The 20,916-nt window shown below is 36.1% G+C and overlaps 1 protein-coding gene across 2 annotated transcripts in view; it reads left to right on the top strand.

Moving 5' to 3' along the window:
- Positions 1-20,916, top strand: part of BCHE (butyrylcholinesterase) — a 1,038,257-nt gene that overhangs the window by 846,558 nt on the left and 170,783 nt on the right. The window contains exon 4 of one of the 2 annotated variants that reach the window (XM_044069991.1): positions 6,075-6,532. The exons of the other annotated variant lie outside the window; for it this stretch is intronic. Within the exon in view, the coding sequence (XP_043925926.1) occupies positions 6,075-6,199 (125 nt within the window). The 3' untranslated portion in view covers positions 6,200-6,532. Of the gene's footprint in view, positions 1-6,074; positions 6,533-20,916 lie in introns of those variants that run through there. 2 annotated transcript variants of the gene reach the window in all.

Below are 20,916 nucleotides of genomic sequence, written 5' to 3'. Positions count from 1 at the left end.
TGCCTGCAAGTGAGTGGTTACTCAAAGAGAGATACTGAACTGAGTATGGAAAGATCTCGTATGAGGAATATGCAGAATTTTGAAGCCTTTGAAACAAAAAAGAAGCAGAATTCACCACATATACGACTAAGTGTCACTTATAGCACAGATAATAAACAGATTAGAGAAATCATCAGCAAGTTTTGGCCTATTCTTACTCAGGATCCGAAAATATGTTCTATAGTAGGAGATAATCCGCACTATAGTTATAAAAACAAGAAAAACATCAAACATCTTTTATGCATGAAAGATGGTTTTCAGAGACCTGTTATAGTAGGAAGAAAAGGAACTTTTCAATGTGGTAATTGCTCTGCGTGTGGACATATTGATAGCAATAACATCTTTATACGTCCAGGAATGGATAGAGAATTTATTTTCAACTGTAAGGCTACATGTGCTACCAAAAATGTTGTTTACTTGGCTACCTGTAAAGAATGTCCATCTTTTTATGTTGGAAAAACTAAACATAATTTTAGGAAGAGGTTACTATGGCATCTGGGAGACATTTGAAGAGGGGATACTCATAATGCTTTGGCGGTGCATGTATCAAGATTTCGTAATCATAGTTTTCTTTTTAAAGTTTTTGAAAAAATACCTGAGGACATTAAAAAAGGTGATATTACCAACAAAACAGAAATCTGTGAAACCAAATGGATCGTAAATTTATGAGCAGATCGAGCTCCTGGTTTGAATGCAGTAATTCCGCTTAAACCAATACTTAAAGCTAGGAGACCTACTATTGGTTGAGAAATAGGCGTGCTACTGAATTATGCTGCTGAATGGATGGAGATAATTGGGAACAAGGTATTGTCTGCTACTTTGAATCCTATTGGATAGAAGTCTGGTATAAGTACAAGCAATGATGTCCCTGTTTAATATGATCTGATGAAGGTTTTTCCGAAAGCGCTTATCGTAAGTTGATTTGGGACGTTACATCTACATCTCTAATTCAAGGAGAATTTACTGGTTCTTTGAATTTTGTTATTTAGAACTTTGTATTGAAGAATTCTGCTGTGTCAAACATTCGGGTATTTATGCAAGCGCAAGGTGAAGTGCAGTTTGAAAGTTTTTACTCTTACGTTCAACAGAACAAGAAATGCTTATGACTTTTATGGAGTGCTTTACATTGTGAGAGAACTCTGAGCACTGTCAGCAAGCGGTTTATATCGCAGAGAAGTTTAAAGTACTACAATATAGTCAAACGCATTGTAGGACTTTTGCTGCATTTGCTTTATATGCTTAAACACGGAACATTTGTGTTTATTTTTAAAGTAGTGGTATTTTCACTGAGAAGGAATCGAGCTGACTGGTGTTCAACCTGAAAACTAGTGTTGCGTTTGAAGCAAATTTTCACATTTTTTAATAAATACTAAAAACACATATCTAAAACGGCTGTGGAGTAGCAGTTTGATTTTTCTTTATTTCTTCCTAACATGGTCTCAGAAACTAATATTAATCAGTCCATTGACTTAACTGTTTTCTTTCCAAATTTCTCTAACAAAGGTGAATATTACTTACATTTGCAGGATGTTCATAGACAATTATGTTTCTACCTCAGCAAAACTACAGAATTTAGAAAATCAGACCAATTATTTGTCTCATTCTCTGGTCCATCTCAGGAGAAATCCATTTCAAAGGTCACCTTGTCAAGGTGTTTAGGAGGCTGTATTTCTTTCATTTACAGTAAAAAGAATCTCCAATTACCAGCACCAGTCAGAGCGCATTATACTAAGGCAATAGCCACATCCACTGTTTTCCATTCCAAAGCTTCTGTGGATGAAGGATGATTCTGACCATGTGAATTGTGTGTCCTTATTAGGGAACAGCACAAACCATTGTGCATAATCACTTTGTTTTTTATTCTTTTTTGTAAACATTGTTTTTATACTTTTTATATTTTATATATTTAAATGTTATCTTTGTAATTTGCCTAATTGGAGCTTTTCCCCCTGGGCCTCCACTGAAAATGTATATATATATCCAGTCGAACTATCCCGGTAAACAAATGTAAAATAAAAATAAAATAGATAAATGAAATATGTGCAACAGCAACCTGGGCTTCTCCACATACCTTTGTCACGCATTACAAATTAGATCTGGTCTCCAGGGGAAGAGCATCCTTTGGCTGTATGTTTCTCAGAAATATCCTTCCATAAGGCCACCAAAGATCTAAAGTAGCTGCGGACTCTGCCCTAAAGGTCAAGGATAAATGAAGATTAACAACATTAGAAAAAGAAGTTATGTACTTACCATAAAGTTCCATCTGTATTGTCGATCTTCATTTATTATTGACTCCCCTCTCTCCTGTCCCCCTCCTTCAGACTCCTTGGAGGATCGGAAACGTGTCCTAGTAACCTTATCAGTTTTGACCTTGGACATAGCCTCTTCCTTTCCATATATATATTTTATTCACTCTGTCTGTGTAGCTGCAAACTTGATCTGAGGTAATCTGGAAAGGGGCATCGTGGCTAGAGACTTAGCTCAAGGGTTTTTGGCTTGCGCAAGCTCTATAACAGCCAAGATGGTTCCGAGGATTGGAACTGAGTCCCCAACAGTATCCTAAAGGTCAATGATAAATGAAGATCAACAACACAGATGGAACATTATGGTAAGTACATAACTTCTTTTTTGTTGAAGGCCAGAATCTAACACTGAGGCACCTTTAGTTTTCTAAGCTTGATCCCAGTAAGTATTTATGTTTGGATCCTGAGTGCTTGCTATCTATATTACATGGTAACATAAATACTCACCATCACATCACTGCCTTATGATAAAACAGCAGCATTTGGAGACTATGAAAACTATGAGCTAGGTTCCTCAGTAGTACCTGCATGGATTACTGGAAGTTTAATGCAGAAAACAAGAGCTGGAGTGTTCTGTGATAAATGCGATTGATTTGAATTGAACATATTGCTTATCACATTAGACTGAGGCATGTATAGTAGTTTACACAAATCACTATTTGTCTAACAAATTTCTGGACTGGCAAATGGTATTTTTTCATAACTACAGAAATGACTGTCCTTTTAGTTTAATCAGAAAGATGATTCCTGAGCTGCTGAATGCTGTGTTTGCTAATGACTAGTTTGATAAATTCATAATATCAAGGTGCAATAAATGTGTTTGCTAACAGATGACCTGCTTGTATTTGCATTTTTCTGAGAAATAACTATTACTTGAAACACTTACCTCTGTTATTTATCCCATCCCATTGAAGCCTGTTAATTCTACATGACAGTTATTAGCATTTTATCACATTTTTAACAAACTCAGAGCATCAGAGCTGGTAACATAAATTACTCAGGATTATGACCATAGATGCTTGTTGCTGAAAACAGCTAACTTCAGACCATTCCAGTATCCTTTCCATTTTTCACTGTGTTCTTACAGCTTGACAAAGTAAAGTGTGAGAGAATAGCTTATGCAGTACATACTTTCTGATATAAGTAACAGGAGATCTGACTGACAACTGCTTGTCTAATAATGTGCATTTTAGGTTATGCGTAGAACATAAGTGTACCAAAGCACCTTTGATCCCTAATATGAAATTTAAACCAATGCAACATTTGAGAAGCATAGCTGCGATAGACTGTATATGTGGGTTATTATAATTCCTGCATGCTAGAGCTTTGCAACTTATGACTCCAGTTTAGCTATTCATTGTGTCCTTACCTCCCAAATTCTTTGCTCAGTAAGTCAGAACAAAGTAAGAAATAATGGGAGGGGGTATAAGCCCAAAAGCAGGGACCATTTTTAAATAATACTGTGACTCTTAATAGGACAACAGGTTTTACATCAGCATGCATTTTCTGAACAATAAGAAGCATTAAATTTTAATGTCTGGCATTACTGACTATAATCCTCAATGATGTAACAGAAAATTAAAAATTTATGAAGGACAGGGCAACAATATGAGGCAAAATCAGGGAGAGATGAGGGGTATGCTTGTGGCAATTTAAAACTAGAGCCAAGCACAGAAGCAGCATTGTTAAAATATTTGTTATGTACAATATTTTCAGGCATCATTAAATATTTTAGGTACCACACAGATTTATGAAGGCAGCAGTAAACATTCACGGGTTGAGAAATATTAGAGTTTGCCTCTTGAATTCACCACTGCAGCATTCGTTAGTAGCAAACACTCTGAAAAATGATCTTATTGAGCATAATAAAAGGCCACATATTCATTTTAAGTTGAGTACTTAAACATTATCATTAGAATAATTTGTTTATTCATGGAAGCAGAAATGACTGCAGAGACAGCACACAGGGGATTGATTCATTTAGGCAAAATAGCAAACACTTTTTTAGGCAAAATGGCAACCAAGACATCAATTTTGTTACTGACTTCCATTTTGTATACATCCAGGTTAGCAGCAGCAGAACAGAATGATTTCAGCACAAGTTTAGGTCTGGGAATAAGACATGAATGTTTTATGCAGAAAGAAAAGGTTGGCTAACTTAGGTTCTAGGGAAGCACAGGCATGCTGCAGATGAACTCTGTTATTGTGACTACCCTCACCCAGCTATGCTTTTCTAAGAAGCTATTTTAAAAATTGCAAACTGATTAAAGAAAGCAGTAAATGGACATTTCTTTGAGAGCCACATGTAATCATGTTTACTTTGTTGAGATCAGCTTGTGGAAGGCAAATAACATTTTAACTGGAAATAGTACAAGTCATTGTGTTATCATTTGCTTTAGCTGATCTGTTTTTGTGATCGGTTTAACATTATAGTATTGCAGCATTAACAGTTAGATGTCTGCAGTGGTTAATTACCAACCACTACATATTTATTATTTCTCACTTCTGTTGCATCATTGCACACACTTAATGCAGAACAAGTGATCTCAAATGGATGTCAAGCTTTCTGATTCCAGTTATATATAGGAAGGAAAGCACTTATGGTACGGTTTTCAGGTTCATGGAAACATATTCATTTTCATGCTACATTAGCAAGAGCACAACAGGTTATAATAAACAAACCTCTTGTTCTGCTGTAACCTCTTCAGAATGTATTCCAGGAAGAAAATAATATTGTGCAATTACTAGTAGGCATGCAGTGCTTATTGAAAATTAAACTTTCTGCTGTGATACTCATCATGAAAAGGTATTTTACTTCTGTATGAGTAAAGAACATTTCTACATACGTAGGTCAACTGTTTCTGCTAAAACTGCATTTTGTTGTTAATGGTTGATGATTTTTCTTGGTCACATCTGCACAGTGTGCAGGTGGACACAGGGGTCTAATACTAGGTGATAATTACCTAGTACTGATAATGTCTTTCAAATAGTTACACTCAGATAGTTGTGCATTTTTCGTAGGAATGTGTGCTGCAGTTTTGTAATGTGTAAGGATGCAACTGTAACTGTACAAAATGCTGCTAAAGTCCATTTTTTAACTGAATGAATTCACAAATGTTAACACTTAACTGTAATCAGATAGTACTGTAATCAGATAGTACTGACACATCTAATTTTTGCTTGCAGGATATCCACCCCTCAATGCCAATGTGTTACCACTCTTTAGATCTGGAATTCTTCCCTATGCAGCACACAGTTGTGTTGCTTTCTGGTATGAGGCATAAAGATGTATGCAAGAGGTATTCATTCCTTAAGTAGCGGCACCCACAAAGATACAACAGGGTTATTATCAGACTTGCTTGTAGAGGACTTTACTAATTTACCAAGTACTGTGAAGAAAAATTCATTAAGTTCAGATTCTGTTGTTTATTCTGAGGTCATTATATATTATTTCACAATGCATGAATGGTTTCTACAAAGGATTCACTAATGGATGTGCAGCAGTTGCATGCCACTGTACCACAATGGCTTATCTGTTACAGTATATCATCATTGTAGGAACAATAGTAGTTTGCCACTAACGGCAGTAATGGCTCAATCATAGCTCTACAGAAAAGGTAATCTGCCTAGTATCATTAGGTGGGCAAGTATTCTGAGCACAGATTCTAACATTTCCTAGTGTAATCTATACTTCTGTATATAGGTAATACATCCCATTTTCATGTATTACAGGAAATATTGATGAAGCTGAACGAAACTGGAAAGCAGAATTCCATCGGTGGAACAGTTATATGATGGACTGGAAGAATCAGTTTAACAACTACAACAGTAAAAAGGAGGACTGTACTGTTCTTTAGTGTCTTTTTCCTGATGTTCTGATGTTTAGTAATTATGCATAGACTGTAATTTTAATCTCCTAGTTTTTGTGATTTTTATTGAAAGTAAAACCGAAGATTTGGAAGAAATGCATATTTTGCCAACGTCTTTTTACAGCTTTTGTTGTGAAGTGCAACACAAAATTATTACACAAATGCATATATAATAGTAGAATTTTTTTCGTAAGTGATCTAAGTCATGCATTTTCATATGTTGTTTGCTACAGTATATGCAGTGAGCTACATACCTCTCAACCTTATTTAAGATTTTCCTCATAAAATTTGTGGTTTTCTGTCAAATCACTGAGGATTGAAGTAATCAAATAATGACATATGTCTGAATTTCAAATCCTTCAGAAAAATGCTTGCTAATGCAAAACCTGCCATTCCAACAACTTTATAATTTATAAGAGCAATATTTAAAATCTGTCCCTGATTTTGAGCCTTTGTCCCCCAATTAATTTTGGCTTTGTCCAGATTTCTTGTGCTTAGAAGTTGAGAGGTATAGCCGTTCTATTAGGTGTCAACCTGATTTACACTATTTGCAACACCAGATGTCTTAGCGATGTAAAAATGACAGTATTGCTGTGAAGTTTAAAACCCAAGAGCTGCACTTTATTTTGTGACCTCTTCATATTGAATCATGTGTGAAATTATAATTCTTTTGCTGTGCTTCTTTAATTGGTTAATGTCATGCTACTGTACATTAAATTTTACTTGTTTGACTTGATTATTGCCTATAAACTATATTTAGAAATATGTAGGCAGATAAGTTGTGATAAAAGCAGCAACAAGCAATTTAACTATATGACTTTATGCATTAACAGAAATATTGTGTTAGCATTAAAATGTGTAGTATTGTAAAGTCTGAAATAAACAAATCAGTAGTATTATATGTGGTATGAAACATATTCCTTCTAGTTTATGGTGAATTTGTTGTCAAATTTAACATTTCACACTGTATGTTTAAGATATCCAAGCAAGAAGTAAATATGTTTGAATACAAGAGCTAATTTTCATATTGGTATATCCATTTTGTATGTGCCAGACAAGCCCTTTAATTTATTAAAAGTATTTCACTGTATTATTGTGATTGAAGCCATTCTATTAATGTATTTATTGTGTAAAACCGTGAAATAGTACTGTCTGTTACTGATATCAAAGTGTAGTATTTATGTTAAAATTTTATACACTTTGTACTTAGATGTTCTATTCTAAACGCAGGAACATTTTTTTTATATCTGTGTGTTATTTTTTCTCCCTGACCCTGTGGCCATCAGCTCCCCCCCCTTCCCCCAGCATACACACATACAACCCATTCATTACTGAGGTGGTGAAAGCCCTACAGCTCATTTGTTCATCCTGAGAAAGGAGCCAAGTGTCAGAAAGCAGAGCCATTTCCTACTTTAGATGGGGTGGGGATGTACTATAACATCCTAACACCACTGCACATGTCCATTAGCACTCCAGGGATCGGCATGCATTGGTCATCAATGAACACGTCACTTACTTCTGCAAGTTACATATCCCTTGAAGACACCCCTACCTTCCTCAAAGTCAGTACTTCCATGGGATCTTCAGTGGCTACTGGAGATTTTGCATTTGGACCAGTAGTACCCTAACCTGCGTCCTTCTGAAGGGAGCTGAGTCAGAATAGCCATATCATGTCTTACTGATCAAAGCCTTCATCTTTTGATATCAATAAAGCTGGCCTAAACCAGAGACATACTGTATTTGTGATCTATGTAGTGTCTCTCTACATCTTTTTATACAGAAAATTGTGTTGTACTAAAATGAACACCGTGAATGTAGTTGTGTTCTTTGTGTAGTGTCTCTGTACATTATTTTATTATGAAAATTATGCTGCTGTAAAATGAAATCAAGAAATGTAGTTGTGTTCTTTATGCAGCTTCTGTATACATTGTTTTATACTGAGAATTATGTTACAGTAAAATGGGAACCATGTATTTAAGACCTTGTGTTTGCATTTTTGTGTGAAATTCAATATCTGTCCAAAACATCAAAATCAGTTTGAAGATTAAGATATGCAATATGGTAGACATGATATAATTTTCAAGTAGGATGCTGTGTTCTTATATCCAAGCATTATCTTTCAAGGGAACATGTGGCTCTTAAATCAGAGTTTGTGTCTGGGTCTTTCACAGCACCATTACACTAATATTATGATAACTTTTCCCCAAGTATATTTCTAAATATTGGAATGGGGTATTAGTTTGCACCTGGTATGCACCGAAGGTTCCTTCACAAACAGACCTTCGAATTTTTGCCTGTCTTCTCTCCCTTCCCAACTTTGCCCCCTCCTAACCTTTTCAGCAAACTTTCTGTTTCCCTTCCCCTCTAGAGAGCAATGACAAGAGACTCTTGGATTTTGGATATAGTCAAAATTGGGTGTAGACCTCAGTGGAATTCCACAGTCACTTTAGGAATTCCACATGTAGTGCTCTTTCATTACCCTGCTTCTGTTGTCATATAGCTGCAGTTTACTGTAGTACATTTGCTTTACAGTGTGGTCAGTCTGCAGTCTACAAAGCCATTGCTTCCTGAACTCATGGCATGATGAGTTTGTCAAAGGATAGCTAACAATTGAATTGCTGTGGGATGCAGTTATATTTTTTAAGGGCTGGAGGGTTCAAAACCATCAGGCAGATGCTTGGCCTCTAAAAATCATGTCTGCATATATACTTCAACAACAAATTAAGACATTCTAAAGCAGTAATAATTATATTTGCAATCTATAACTCAACAAATGTTATGTTTTATTTTGCAGCCTAAAAATCTCTTTCACCTATCTCACTAAAAATTGTCTTTTCTGGATCTAGGCTATTTTGTTATACATTAACTGCTTGTTTTTTTTTTTTTTTTTTTTGCATATATTTTCTCTTAATGGAATATGGATATGAATTGTGATATTAGGCTACATTACAGATATACAAGGACTTGTTAGCTCATTCACTCCCATGGAGTTCAGGAAATTTGCACTGTAATTTCTAATGGGCGGAGCCTAAGCCTTTTCTCAGAATCAAATTATATCCTCACATTTCAAACAAATGTTCATATCTGTGAAACCATATAGGTTATGAGAGAAGTATTAATAGCAAACCCTTCAGCACATACTATTTTTATATTGGTGACATTCTTTAGGTTCTAGGTCTTAAACTGAATTTTATAAGTCACAATAAACATGGTAACTATTATGTTTGTAATATTTTGTAAACAACTTACAAAATCTCAGCAATCACTCAAGTTACACCCATATCGTTAAGAGCATTTTATTCATCTAGCTGAGAGCTTTCATATGAGGCTAAAGAGTTATGTCTGTGGTACTTGGTTGTTGAGATATTTAGAAAAATGTGAAAGTTATATCTATATAAATTAATATCATAAAAACAACAGCTAATATCTCTTTAAATGCCTAGACAGAGGTCAAATATTAATGCAGTTGAGTTTGCCATTATGTAGGCTTTAAGAAGAACTCTTTTAAAACCTTGTACATAGCATAGTTTTGGAATTATTGATGCAAATATGAATAAGCAATATTTGATGCCTAAAGGCATCAGTAGGAGTTAACTGCAGATGCACCTAGAGGTGTCACTTAGATGTAATGAGTTAAATTGGGGGAGTGGGACTGGTCACCCAAAAATACTACTTAGAAATATTCTTTCCTCTATCATTGGTGTTAATGGAAACTGTTCAGCATTATATCACTGTTGGACTTATATTAACTGATAAAAACACATCCTACGAGGGATACTTTATGTCCAGCCCGTCTACCAAAGCTTATGAATAGCTTCCTCTCACACCATACATCTGACTTTAGACCTGTACCCAAGACTACAAACTAGTACTTAAATGACATAGATGCACAAATGTGCTCATAACTTTGTTCCTGCCAGCCCATGAAAGAAGACTCCATCTGAATCTTGGTCAGTCAGCTGTACAAAAAGATCCAGCTACCTTCATGAAGGAAAGCTAAGTACCGTATTAAAGACCCTTGCTCTTTTCTTCAATTTTTCCTGAAAAAAATGATATTTTCATGTCGGTAGAGACAGGGAAATGTGACTGTGGTTAGAAAATCCTTTATATAGAGAAAAGAGAGTGTTCTGTCAAGCATTTCTGCCTAACAGGTTAAGCAGCTGTTTGTCATCTTTGAAACTTTATTTAGAAAACAAGTGTCTGTAGGCTGTTGCATGTTCTATGGTGCAGTCAGAATCCTCTTCCTTAGAAATAAGTTATTCTTCCCACTTCTTCCTCTAGGTTGAAGTTGGATGTCCCTGTTATGCCTAGTGATAAGCCCACAAACCATATGAAATCTGGGCCTGTTCCCAATTTTGAGATCTCCTTGGAGACCAATAAGGAGCATGCAGCAAGCATTATCAGACTGATGATCAGACTGACTGATCAGAAAGCCAATAAAGTAACAGAAACGAGCCAAGGCTAGTCATATCTGAGAGCATTCTTCAGATTTTATTAAATGAGGATGCTCCACTCACTCTCATGAATGTACGTTTTGGGTCTGCTCCCTCATGTATGATTTCTTTGAAATCCACAAAGAATAGAAGTAAAAAAAAAAAAAAAAATAGACATATTTCTCCTCCTGTTACCCAGGTCATTTGACACCAAACAGCAGTGGTATGATTTTTCTCGGAATTTTCAAAGCCCTTATTTCTTGGAAACCTCACTAGTGTCTGTTGTCTGTTACATCTTCTCATGATAAAAGTAACAGGGTTGCTACTTCTGAGGAAGGTACCTTTTTGTAATATGATTCTGAGTAGTTGGATTATTCCTGACAAATATATACTTTCTTAGATTTTGAGTCTGAAGCTAAAGACACTTTGTCCTCAGACTCACTTCAAGAAGAACTTTCCTTTGGTGATCCCATACATAACATGTTACAGCACTTTAATGGTGAGGGGAAAATAATTGACAGGATATCAAAAGGGAGCTCAAAAATTATTACATATGGAAATTCTCAAAGTCTCTGATGTGCCCCAGTCTTGGAAGGTTTGGAGGATACATTTCTAGGTACTTATCTGGCCCATAAATGTCATCTACCTGTGCCCAAGAAATGGGATAGCTATTGTAACATCCCTGGAAGCCACAGATACCCTGCAGTTATTTCTGTACAGTCAGGTAAAGCATCTAAACTTCTTCCTTCCTCTAATGCCTTACCAAATGATAGGGACAGTAAGACCATAGACCAGGTTGGAAAGAAAGTGTATACTTCTGCAGTTTTGGATTATTACCAGTTCCACATGATTAAGTATGTGTATTTTTAACAATATGTCAAAGCTAATTCCTAACTTACCTGACTCTGACACTAGATCTGCCTTCAATGTATACTTACTTAAGCTACTCAAGGGGCACATCACTCTATTAAGTGTGATTATGATGCTCCTGTTGCCTTTTCAAGAGCAGCTACTTCTGGATTGGTATTTTAAGAAGCGTTTCCTAGATTGATCTCCAATCTTTGCTTGAAGATGTTAATGCTTAACTTTTAGGTACTCCGTTGGATAAGGGCAACTTGTTTGGTCTTCCTTCAACTAAAATAAAAAATGGAAGATAGTGGAAAAATAATACAATGCATTTAGCAACATTTTCTTTCCTATATTCCTAACTTTCAAAGAAACTACCCTTCTAAACCTGATCACTTGTTCACGAAGCCAAATTTCTTCTCAGCAGAAAGGTAATGCGATTCTCCAAGAGAAAGTAGCAGGAGAATTCTAAGTTTGATTTCAAAGCCTACAAAGGCTACTTCACAAACAAATTTTAACTGATGAATATCCTCCTTGCTCCTTTCCTCATGTCAGTCTTCTCCCCTCCAACCGTTTCAGTAAAATTTCTGTTTTCCTTCGCATCTTAAGAGCAATAGCAACTGACTCTTGGGTTTTGGATATCATCAAACATAGGTAATGCCCTCAATGGAATCTTCCCAACCCCCATACCTTCAGGAATTCCACAGCAACTTCAAACCAATGACATCTAGTTCCATCAATCATTTTCAGCCCATTCAATCAGGGAGTCCTTCACCATCCAAAAGGGAAAATACTTTATTCTAGGCTATTCTGTCATCCAAGAAAAGAAAGGACTTGGAGACCACTTCTGGACTTATCCATCCTGAATACATTTTCATGAGTTCCAAAATTGAAGATAAAAATGCTCCAAACATTTTCCCTCCAAGGTATCCACATTGACCAATAGTTGGATTACTTCATCATTTAGGCCACTTCTCTTCAAATGATTCTTCAGGATTTGCAGCTCACCATGAGCCTTTTTCTGAAACGACAGTTCTATATGAACTTAAACAAACCCAATCTACATCACTGTCAGTCTCTAGTGTTCCTGAGGTGTCTTCTCAATCATCCACCATGATGGCCTGTCTTTCTCTGGAAAAAATCCACTTCTTGGTAGACTTCTTATTATCTCTGGCAATCCTATCCAAGACTACTGCAACATAAATTGTGACAACTATAGGATACATGGCACCTTTTTCCCAGACTCCACAAGGGGGAAAACTCAATGATACCTAAAATCTGTTTCAGCACAACACTGCCATCCACTTTACTTCCTAATTCCTCTCTTGCCCTTTGTGAAGAAAGTACTGATTTACTGGATCAACCACATAAAAGCCACTCCTGCAGACCCCTTTCTCACCCTCTATCCTCTTCAGAAGATCACAAAATACACTTCATACCTGACTGGGGGGGGGGGGGCATGTGTGAAAGGTTTCAAAGTACATGGAGTTTGGTAGTTTGGTCCAAACAGGAGAACAGGAAACATATAAACATCAAAGAGATGAAAATCTTGATCTTAACAAACAACTGTCATTTAGTACATCAACAAACAAGGGGGAACAAAGTCCTAACATGTGTGCAAGCTGCCAGTGATAGAGTGGAACATTGCTGTTCATGGCAATATTTTCCTCCAAGCAGTATATATTCCTTCAGAAATTAATTCAACGGCAGACTACCTGAGAAGATCCACAACAGACCCTCTAGGTAGGTCACTTTGCCTCCATTTTGAAAAATAGTTCAGTCTGTTTTGTTCCAGAGCTCATTGCAGGAAGCCTGGAGAATGGATGCCTTTTCTTTTCCATGGAAAAGGAAATTTCTGTATGCTTTCCCTCTCTTTCCTTTCATACCCTAGATCCTTTTAAAGATTAGATGGACAATTTAAAATGCTTGTGGTGACCCTCTTTTGGCCAACATTGGCTCTCCTTTTCTGTCTAATCAAGGGCAATTGCCACATGTTATCCCACACCATGGACTTGCTAGCTCAGTTGCGCTCTCTAATCCATCCAAATGTAAAGACTGTGACTCTTACAATCTGTATGATAGCTTTCTAATTCCTTTAAGGCACCTTTATTTAGAAATGTTCTACATGTAATAAATGAGGTTAGAAAACCTGCAACAAGAAAACTTTATATTTCATAATGGTAGAGATTTTCTATATGGATCCAAAATAAAAGACCTGATTCTTGTAATGCAGGGATACATTTCATCATCAGATATTTTTGTGAACTGCTCAACTCAGGTCTCCATCAAGGTACATTTTGTCAGCTATTTTAGCCAGCCTACCAATTGATCCATCTCTTTTTTTACAGTTTGATGTCAAACAGTTCTTAAAAGATGACCTACTCTTCAGGCAACCCAGAAAATGTATTCCTTCTCCATAGCTCCTGAATGATGTTTTTGAAAAGTCAACACTCCACCTTTCGAATCTGTATCTCTAAAGTTCTAAACTAGGAAAACATTATTATTTGTATTCTTAACTTATGTATGTGTGTATATTCTGAGTCCAGAAAATAAGGAAGAAAATGTTCATTTACTGGAAATACACAGAAAATTAAGATTCTTGTTGGGTAAAGCTAAAAACATGAGAACATTTGATCAATTGTTCATTTCATTTGAAGGAAGAAAAGTGGGACATTCCAGTGTCTAAACAGACCATGTTTAGATGAATTCCTCTTGCCATTTCTTTATTGCTGTTATTCCTTCCATGGTAAAACAATAAAGTACTACATTAAACAATGAATAAAATCCACAACCGAAGCAAAGAATAAAGGGAACCACAATGAATCCCTGTGTACCAAAAGTCAAGCCAACCACAAATGAATAAAAGACGTTTATTCTTCCAAACGGTCAAAAAACACAAGACAATAATCCAGTTAAGCGCTTTCACTCAGTAATTACCGAGCTTCATCAGAACAAAATACATTGCCATTGCAGCTGTTAAATATCAGTGCAGTGTCACATGATGTAAACTCATAACCAATAAAATTCCTAAAAATCAATTTGAATATCTAATTATTCATGTTATAATCAAAAATGTAATCCCTACCTCACATTGTACTACATGTTGATTTAAAAATGTACATTCAACAGTGGAATAAAAACATTAAATATTGTGTTATAAAATAAAAATAGTAATAGTAATACATTTAAACAGGGAATATATGTACACAGTTATGAACAATGGTCAACCCGTAACCATCATAAAAAAGGTGTACATAATACACTAGTTTTGACTAATATACACCCTCCCATTACAATCAAAACATTAATATGTAGGGGAAGTTCATAAACGGGCTGCTCTCATTTTCAAAACACTAGTAATACTAATGTTATCATTGAGCCCTGGGGTCCTCCCTGAATCCAGCCTAAGTTGCCACAGCAACTCCCTGTATTCTAAGCTGGATTCCTAATGACCTCCCCCTTGAGTCAACCAGAACCTGTTCCAAAACCATGAATTTGATATCCATATGTTCACATACCAAGGAGTGCTTAAAAAAAGCATTAGTCTCCTTCCTTTTAGAGACATCATAAATATGCTCATAAAACTCTCTTTTTAAGTTCTCTCTCTGTCTTGCCGACATAAAAACTGATACAGGAGACACAAATACCTAAATAAACAACCCCCTTGGACCCACAATTAAAAGAGTTCATAGAGCTAAACCTAAATTTTCTTGAAGGAATAAAAATCATTCCCTGATTCATCATTAACCTACACTGTTGGCATGTTCCACATTTGTATGTACCCACTCTCTCCCTATTGTTGATAACCCTGGGTACCGAACTAATTTCAAAAAGTTCCTTCAAATTCATATCCCTTTTTCTCACAAAATGAGGGGTGGTGGGAATAAAATTACTAATCTCGTCATTCAGAGATAAAACCAACCAATGCTTCAGAATTATTTTTTCCACTTCACCTGATGTAGTAGAAAAAGTGTGTATAAAATTACTCTTGAATTCATCCGTGTTCAGTACCCGATCAGTGTGGTTGGTTCTCCCCAATCCTAACAAGGGAGCGTATTTACCATCTCTATTCTCACTAACTTCTAGGGCCATAGAATCAATAAGTTCCTTAGGATATCCTTTTTCCTCAAACAAGGCACCCAAAATCTTAACCTCTTCATGAAATTGTTCCGTCCTACTAGTCATCCTAGAGGCCCTAATCATCTGGCCTTTAACAATACCTTTTTTCTGAAAAAAAGGATGTCCACTGTCAAAATGTAGATAAGAGTTCGAATATGTACTCTTTCTAAAAAGTTTAGATTGAAAACTGTTACTAGTGTAGTCCTTATATAGAGTAACATCTAAATAATTTAAGTGATGTTGATCAATATTGTAGGTGAAACGTAAAAAATCCATACTCCCATTAATATAGTCATAAAATTCATCAAACTTCTCCCTTGGGCCATTCCATAACAAACATAAATCATCCAAATACCTAGTGTAGCACACAATATATTGGGACCAAGAAGACCCTAAAATACACTTCTGTTCCCAATAATATAATACACAATTTGCGTATAAAGGGGCACATGGAGCCCCCATAGCCACTCCTTTTTTTCTGATGGTAAAATTCACCATTGAAATAAATTAAATTATTATTCAAAATGATCTCCATAAATTCAAGAATTAAGTTAATGCTATTAGAACTCAACCCTGATTCAGCCACCAGAATTCCCCCGAACCAGTCCAAACCGGTTTGGTGTGGTATACTAGGAAACAATTCCACTATGTCAATGGTCACCATCCAGATGTCTTTATCAAATTTATCCTGGTCTATACCCTTAAGAAAGTCCCACGAGTCCTTATTAATGTGGGGAATAGATGTTACAAATTTCTTGACCATAAAATCAATCTATTTAGCAAGTGGCTCTGTGATGCTCCCTGCCCCTGAAACTATAGGTCTAAATTTAATAGGGTCCAAACCTTTGTGTGTTTTGGGAATACCAAAAATCACAGGTATTCTAGGTTTGTCCACATGTAAAAAATTAAAAAGTTGTTCGTTAATAGACCCCTGCATTAAGTGATCGTACAAATAGTATCCTACCCTAGGGTGGGCTATGTTGATCTCATTCCTAGAAACCTAGAAAATGAGAGCAGCCCATTTATGAACTTCCCCTACATATTAATGTTTTGATTGTAATGGGAGGATGTATATTATTCAAAACTAGTGTATTATGTACACCTTTTTATTATGGTCACAGGTTGACCATTGTTCATAACTGTGTACATATATTCCCTGTTTAAATGTATTATTATTACTATTTTTATTTTATGTTTTAACACAATATTTGCTGTTTTTATTCCACTGTAGAATGTACATTTTTAAATCAACATGTAGTACAATGTGAGGTAGGGATTACATTTTTGATTATAACACGAATAATTAGATATTCAAATTGATTTTTAGGAATTTTATTGGTTATGAGTTTACGTCATGTGAAACTGCATTGATATTTAAGAGTTGCAATGGCAATGTATTTTGTTCTGATGAAGCTCGGTAATTACTGAGTGAAAGCGCTTAACTGGATTATTGTCATGTGTTTTTTGACCGTTTGGAGGAATAAACGTCTTTTATTCATTTGTGCTTGGCTTGACTTTTGGTACACAGGGATTCATTGTGGTTCCCTTTATTCTTCGCATTTGGTTGTAGATTTTATTCTTGGTTCTGTTCGCTATCGTTTTGTTAATAGTTTTTGGTGTCATGGCTGAAGGTGTGGAATCTGAAAAGTTTTTGGACACACCAACAGTGTTTAAGGACATTTCGAATTCCTTGGACAGTTCACCCGTGAAACGGGGTGAATTCAAACAAGTTCTGGCTTTACTCACACAAATTACAGATTCTAGGAACAATTGGAATGTTGCAGTTTGTCGTGGGTTACCAGGTAACCAACAACATTTAACGGAGAGGTTACGGGGAACATGCAGAACATTGAGCACGCCCACCAATATGGAGGATAGTGAACCAACGGTTGGGGCCCAGGTTGTGGGGCATATGCAAGGTTCACTGACGAGGAGTGGTTCCAACAAAAGCGTACACAAGGTCCGAATGGACAACTGGAACTTTCCGTATTTTGATTCGTGGACAAGCAAGTGGTTTAATTTTAATGAAGGTACTGTTAACACTGTCAAAAATAATTTGGATTCCAACTTCAGTAGTTTTAAGGACAAATTGTATGCCTTGAAGTCAAATCAATTAGAAATTGATTGCTTCAAGGAATGTGTGAATGTCAACTGAGTCCCGAAAGGGCTTCGGGTTTTTAAATTCCCCAATAATGTTAAGCCACGTTCAGCTCTTTATCAACAAATGTGTGAGATTTTCAACAGAGCAGGCATTGAGGTACTTAATCTGATGATTAAAGACTACGAGGCTAAGGCTGGGGATTTATTGAAAGATCTGCACAAATTACACGATAATGTTATAAATGATCATTTGTTCAACAGTGTGAAAAGAAATTATGATAATGTATTCCACGAAGTAGATTTATTTTGTATGAAAATAGTTGAGAGGAAGATTAGGAAATTGGAAAGAGACTTAGTGGAATACAGGGAAGGGAGAGCATACCTGATGGCTAAACACACAGGGTTGGTGAAATAAACGGATAGTAATTTCCCTAATGGCACCGATGATTATCACAACCAAAATTTCATTAATACTGATATGGGTCAACCGGTTTTGAGGAGGAGTGAGAGGATAGCTGAGAAAGAAAGAAAACAATCTTTTCGGGATTTTCAGTATCCCAGGGGGGAGGGGGAGACAGACAAACAGGGGGTGGAACTGTACTGTGAATTAATTGACCACCCTCTTTGTCATGAGTTGGTTAGTGATGACATCCTGCATAACTCTAGGGACCAACGAATTACATGGAGACAAGGGAACTTCACCATTTTTAACTTTACTGAATTGGCACTCACAGATGAACATTTTAAACTGTTTTCGAAAGGATTTCAGTTTATTCCAGCTTGACCCGGGGTCATGGTCAGTACACTTATTGACCTCAAATTGTTCATCAGACGGCTCAATTTGAATATTTATTTCAAAGGGAAACCTTTTTCAAACCACAAACTATCTAGAAAGAGTTCATTTAATCCCCCTGCTCATCCTTCATTAAAGGTAATTGAAGAGTTAGTTGAGAGGGAAATAAGGTTTTTGGGTAAGGACAAAAATCATAGGTATCCCGACAACTTTAATGATGAAGAAAGGAATATAATAGAGGTTTTACGGCAGGAAAAATGTAGAGTGATGAAGCCGGATAAAAGTGGGGGAGGGGGGGTGGTCCTTATGTACACCTTGGACTACGAGTCACATCTGCACAATTTAGTGGTTTCTAGGAATGAGATCAACATAGCCCACGCTAGGATAGGACACTATTTGTACGATCACTTAATGCAGGGGTCTATTAACGAACAACTTTTTAATTTTTTACATGTGGACAAATCTAGAATACCTGTGATTTTTGGTATTCCCAAAACACACAAAGGTTTGGACTCTATTAAATTTAGACCTATAGTTTCAGGGGCAGGGAGCATCACAGAGCCACTTGCTAAATACATTGATTTTACGGTAAAAAAAATTGTAACATCTATTCCCCACATTAATAAGGACTCGTGGGACTTTCATAAGGGTAAAGACCAGGATAAATTTGATAAAGACATCTGGATGGTGACCATTGACACAGTGGAATTGGTTCCTAGTATACCACACCAAACTGGCTTGGACTGGTTCGGGGAAATTCTGGTGGCTGAATCAGGGTTGAGTTCTAATAGCATTAACTTAATTCTTGAATTTATGGAGACCATTTTGAATAACAATTTGATTTATTTTAATGGTGAATTTTACCATCAGAAAAAAGGAGTGGCTATGGGGGCTCCATGTGCCCCTTTATACGCAAATTGTGTATTATATTATTGGGAACGGAAGTATATTTTAGGGTCTACTTGGTCCCAATATAGCGTGTACTACACTAGGTATTTGGATGATTTATGTTTGTTATGAAATGGCCCAAGGGAGAAGTTTGATGAATTTTATTACTATATTAATGGGAGTAAGGATTTTTTACGTTTCACCTACAATATTGATCAACATCATTTAAATTATTTAGATGTTACTCTATATAAGGACTACACTAGTAACAGTTTTCAATCTAAACTTTTTAGAAAGAGTACATATTCGAACTCTTATCTACATTTTGACAGTGGACATCCTTTTTTTTCAGAAAAAAAGGTATTTTTAAGGGCCAGATGATTAGGGCCTCTAGGATGACTAGTAGGACGGAACAATTTCATGAAGAGGTTAAGATTTTGGGTGCCTTGTTTGAGGAAAAAGGATATCCTAAGGAACTTATTGATTCTATGGCCCTAGAAGTTAGTGAGAATAGAGATGGTAAATACGCTCCCTTGTTAGGTTTGGGGAGAACCAACCACACTGATCGGGTTCTGAACACGGATGAATTCAAGAGTAATTTTATACACACTTTTTCTACCACATCAAGTGAAGTGAAAAACATAATTCTGAAGCATTGGTCAGTTTTATCTCTGAATGACGAGATTAGTAATTTTATTCCCACCACCCCTCATTTTGTGAGAAAAAGTGATACGAATTTGAAGGAACTTTTTGAAATTATTTCGGTACCCAGGGTTATCAACAATAGGGAGAGAGTGGGTACATACAAATGTGGAACATGCCAACAGTGTAGATTTATGATGAATCAGGGAATGATTTTTATTCCTTCAAGAAAATTTAGGTTTAGATCTATGAACTCTTTTAATTGTGGGTCCAAGGGGGTTGTTTATTTATGTATTTGTGTCTCCTGTAACAATTTTTATGTTGGCAAGACAGAGAGACAACTTAAAAAGAGAGTTTATGAGCATATTTATGATGTCTCTAAAAGGAAGTAGACTAATGCTTTTTTTAAGTACTCCCTGGTATGTGAACATATGGATATCAAATTCATGGTTTTGGAACAGGTTCTGGTTGACTCAAGGGGAGGTAATTGGGAATCCAGCTTAGAATACAGGGAGTTGCTGTGGCAATGTAGGCTGGATTCAGGGAGGACCCCAGGGCTCAATGATAACATTAGTATTACTAGTGTTTTGAAAATGAGAGCAGCCCGTTTATGAACTTCCCCTACATATTAATGTTTTGATTGTAATGGGAGGGTGTATATTAGTCAAAACTAGCATATTATGTACACCTTTTTATTATGGTTACAGGTTGACCATTGTTCATAACTGTGTACATATATTCCCTGTTTAAATGTATTACTATTACTTTATGTTTTAACACAATATTTACTGTTTTTATTCCACTGTCGAATGTACATTTTTAAATCAACATGTAGTAATGTGAGATAGGGATTACATTTTTGATTATAACACGAATAATTACAT

The sequence above is a fragment of the Protopterus annectens genome, chromosome 4.part1 (assembly GCF_019279795.1).
Source record: "Protopterus annectens isolate FY-2018-M chromosome 4.part1, PAN1.0, whole genome shotgun sequence".
Classification (NCBI taxonomy): domain Eukaryota; kingdom Metazoa; phylum Chordata; order Ceratodontiformes; family Protopteridae; genus Protopterus; species Protopterus annectens.
The sequence above is the reverse complement of the archived record's forward strand: the minus strand, read 5'-3'. Positions and strand labels throughout refer to the sequence as shown.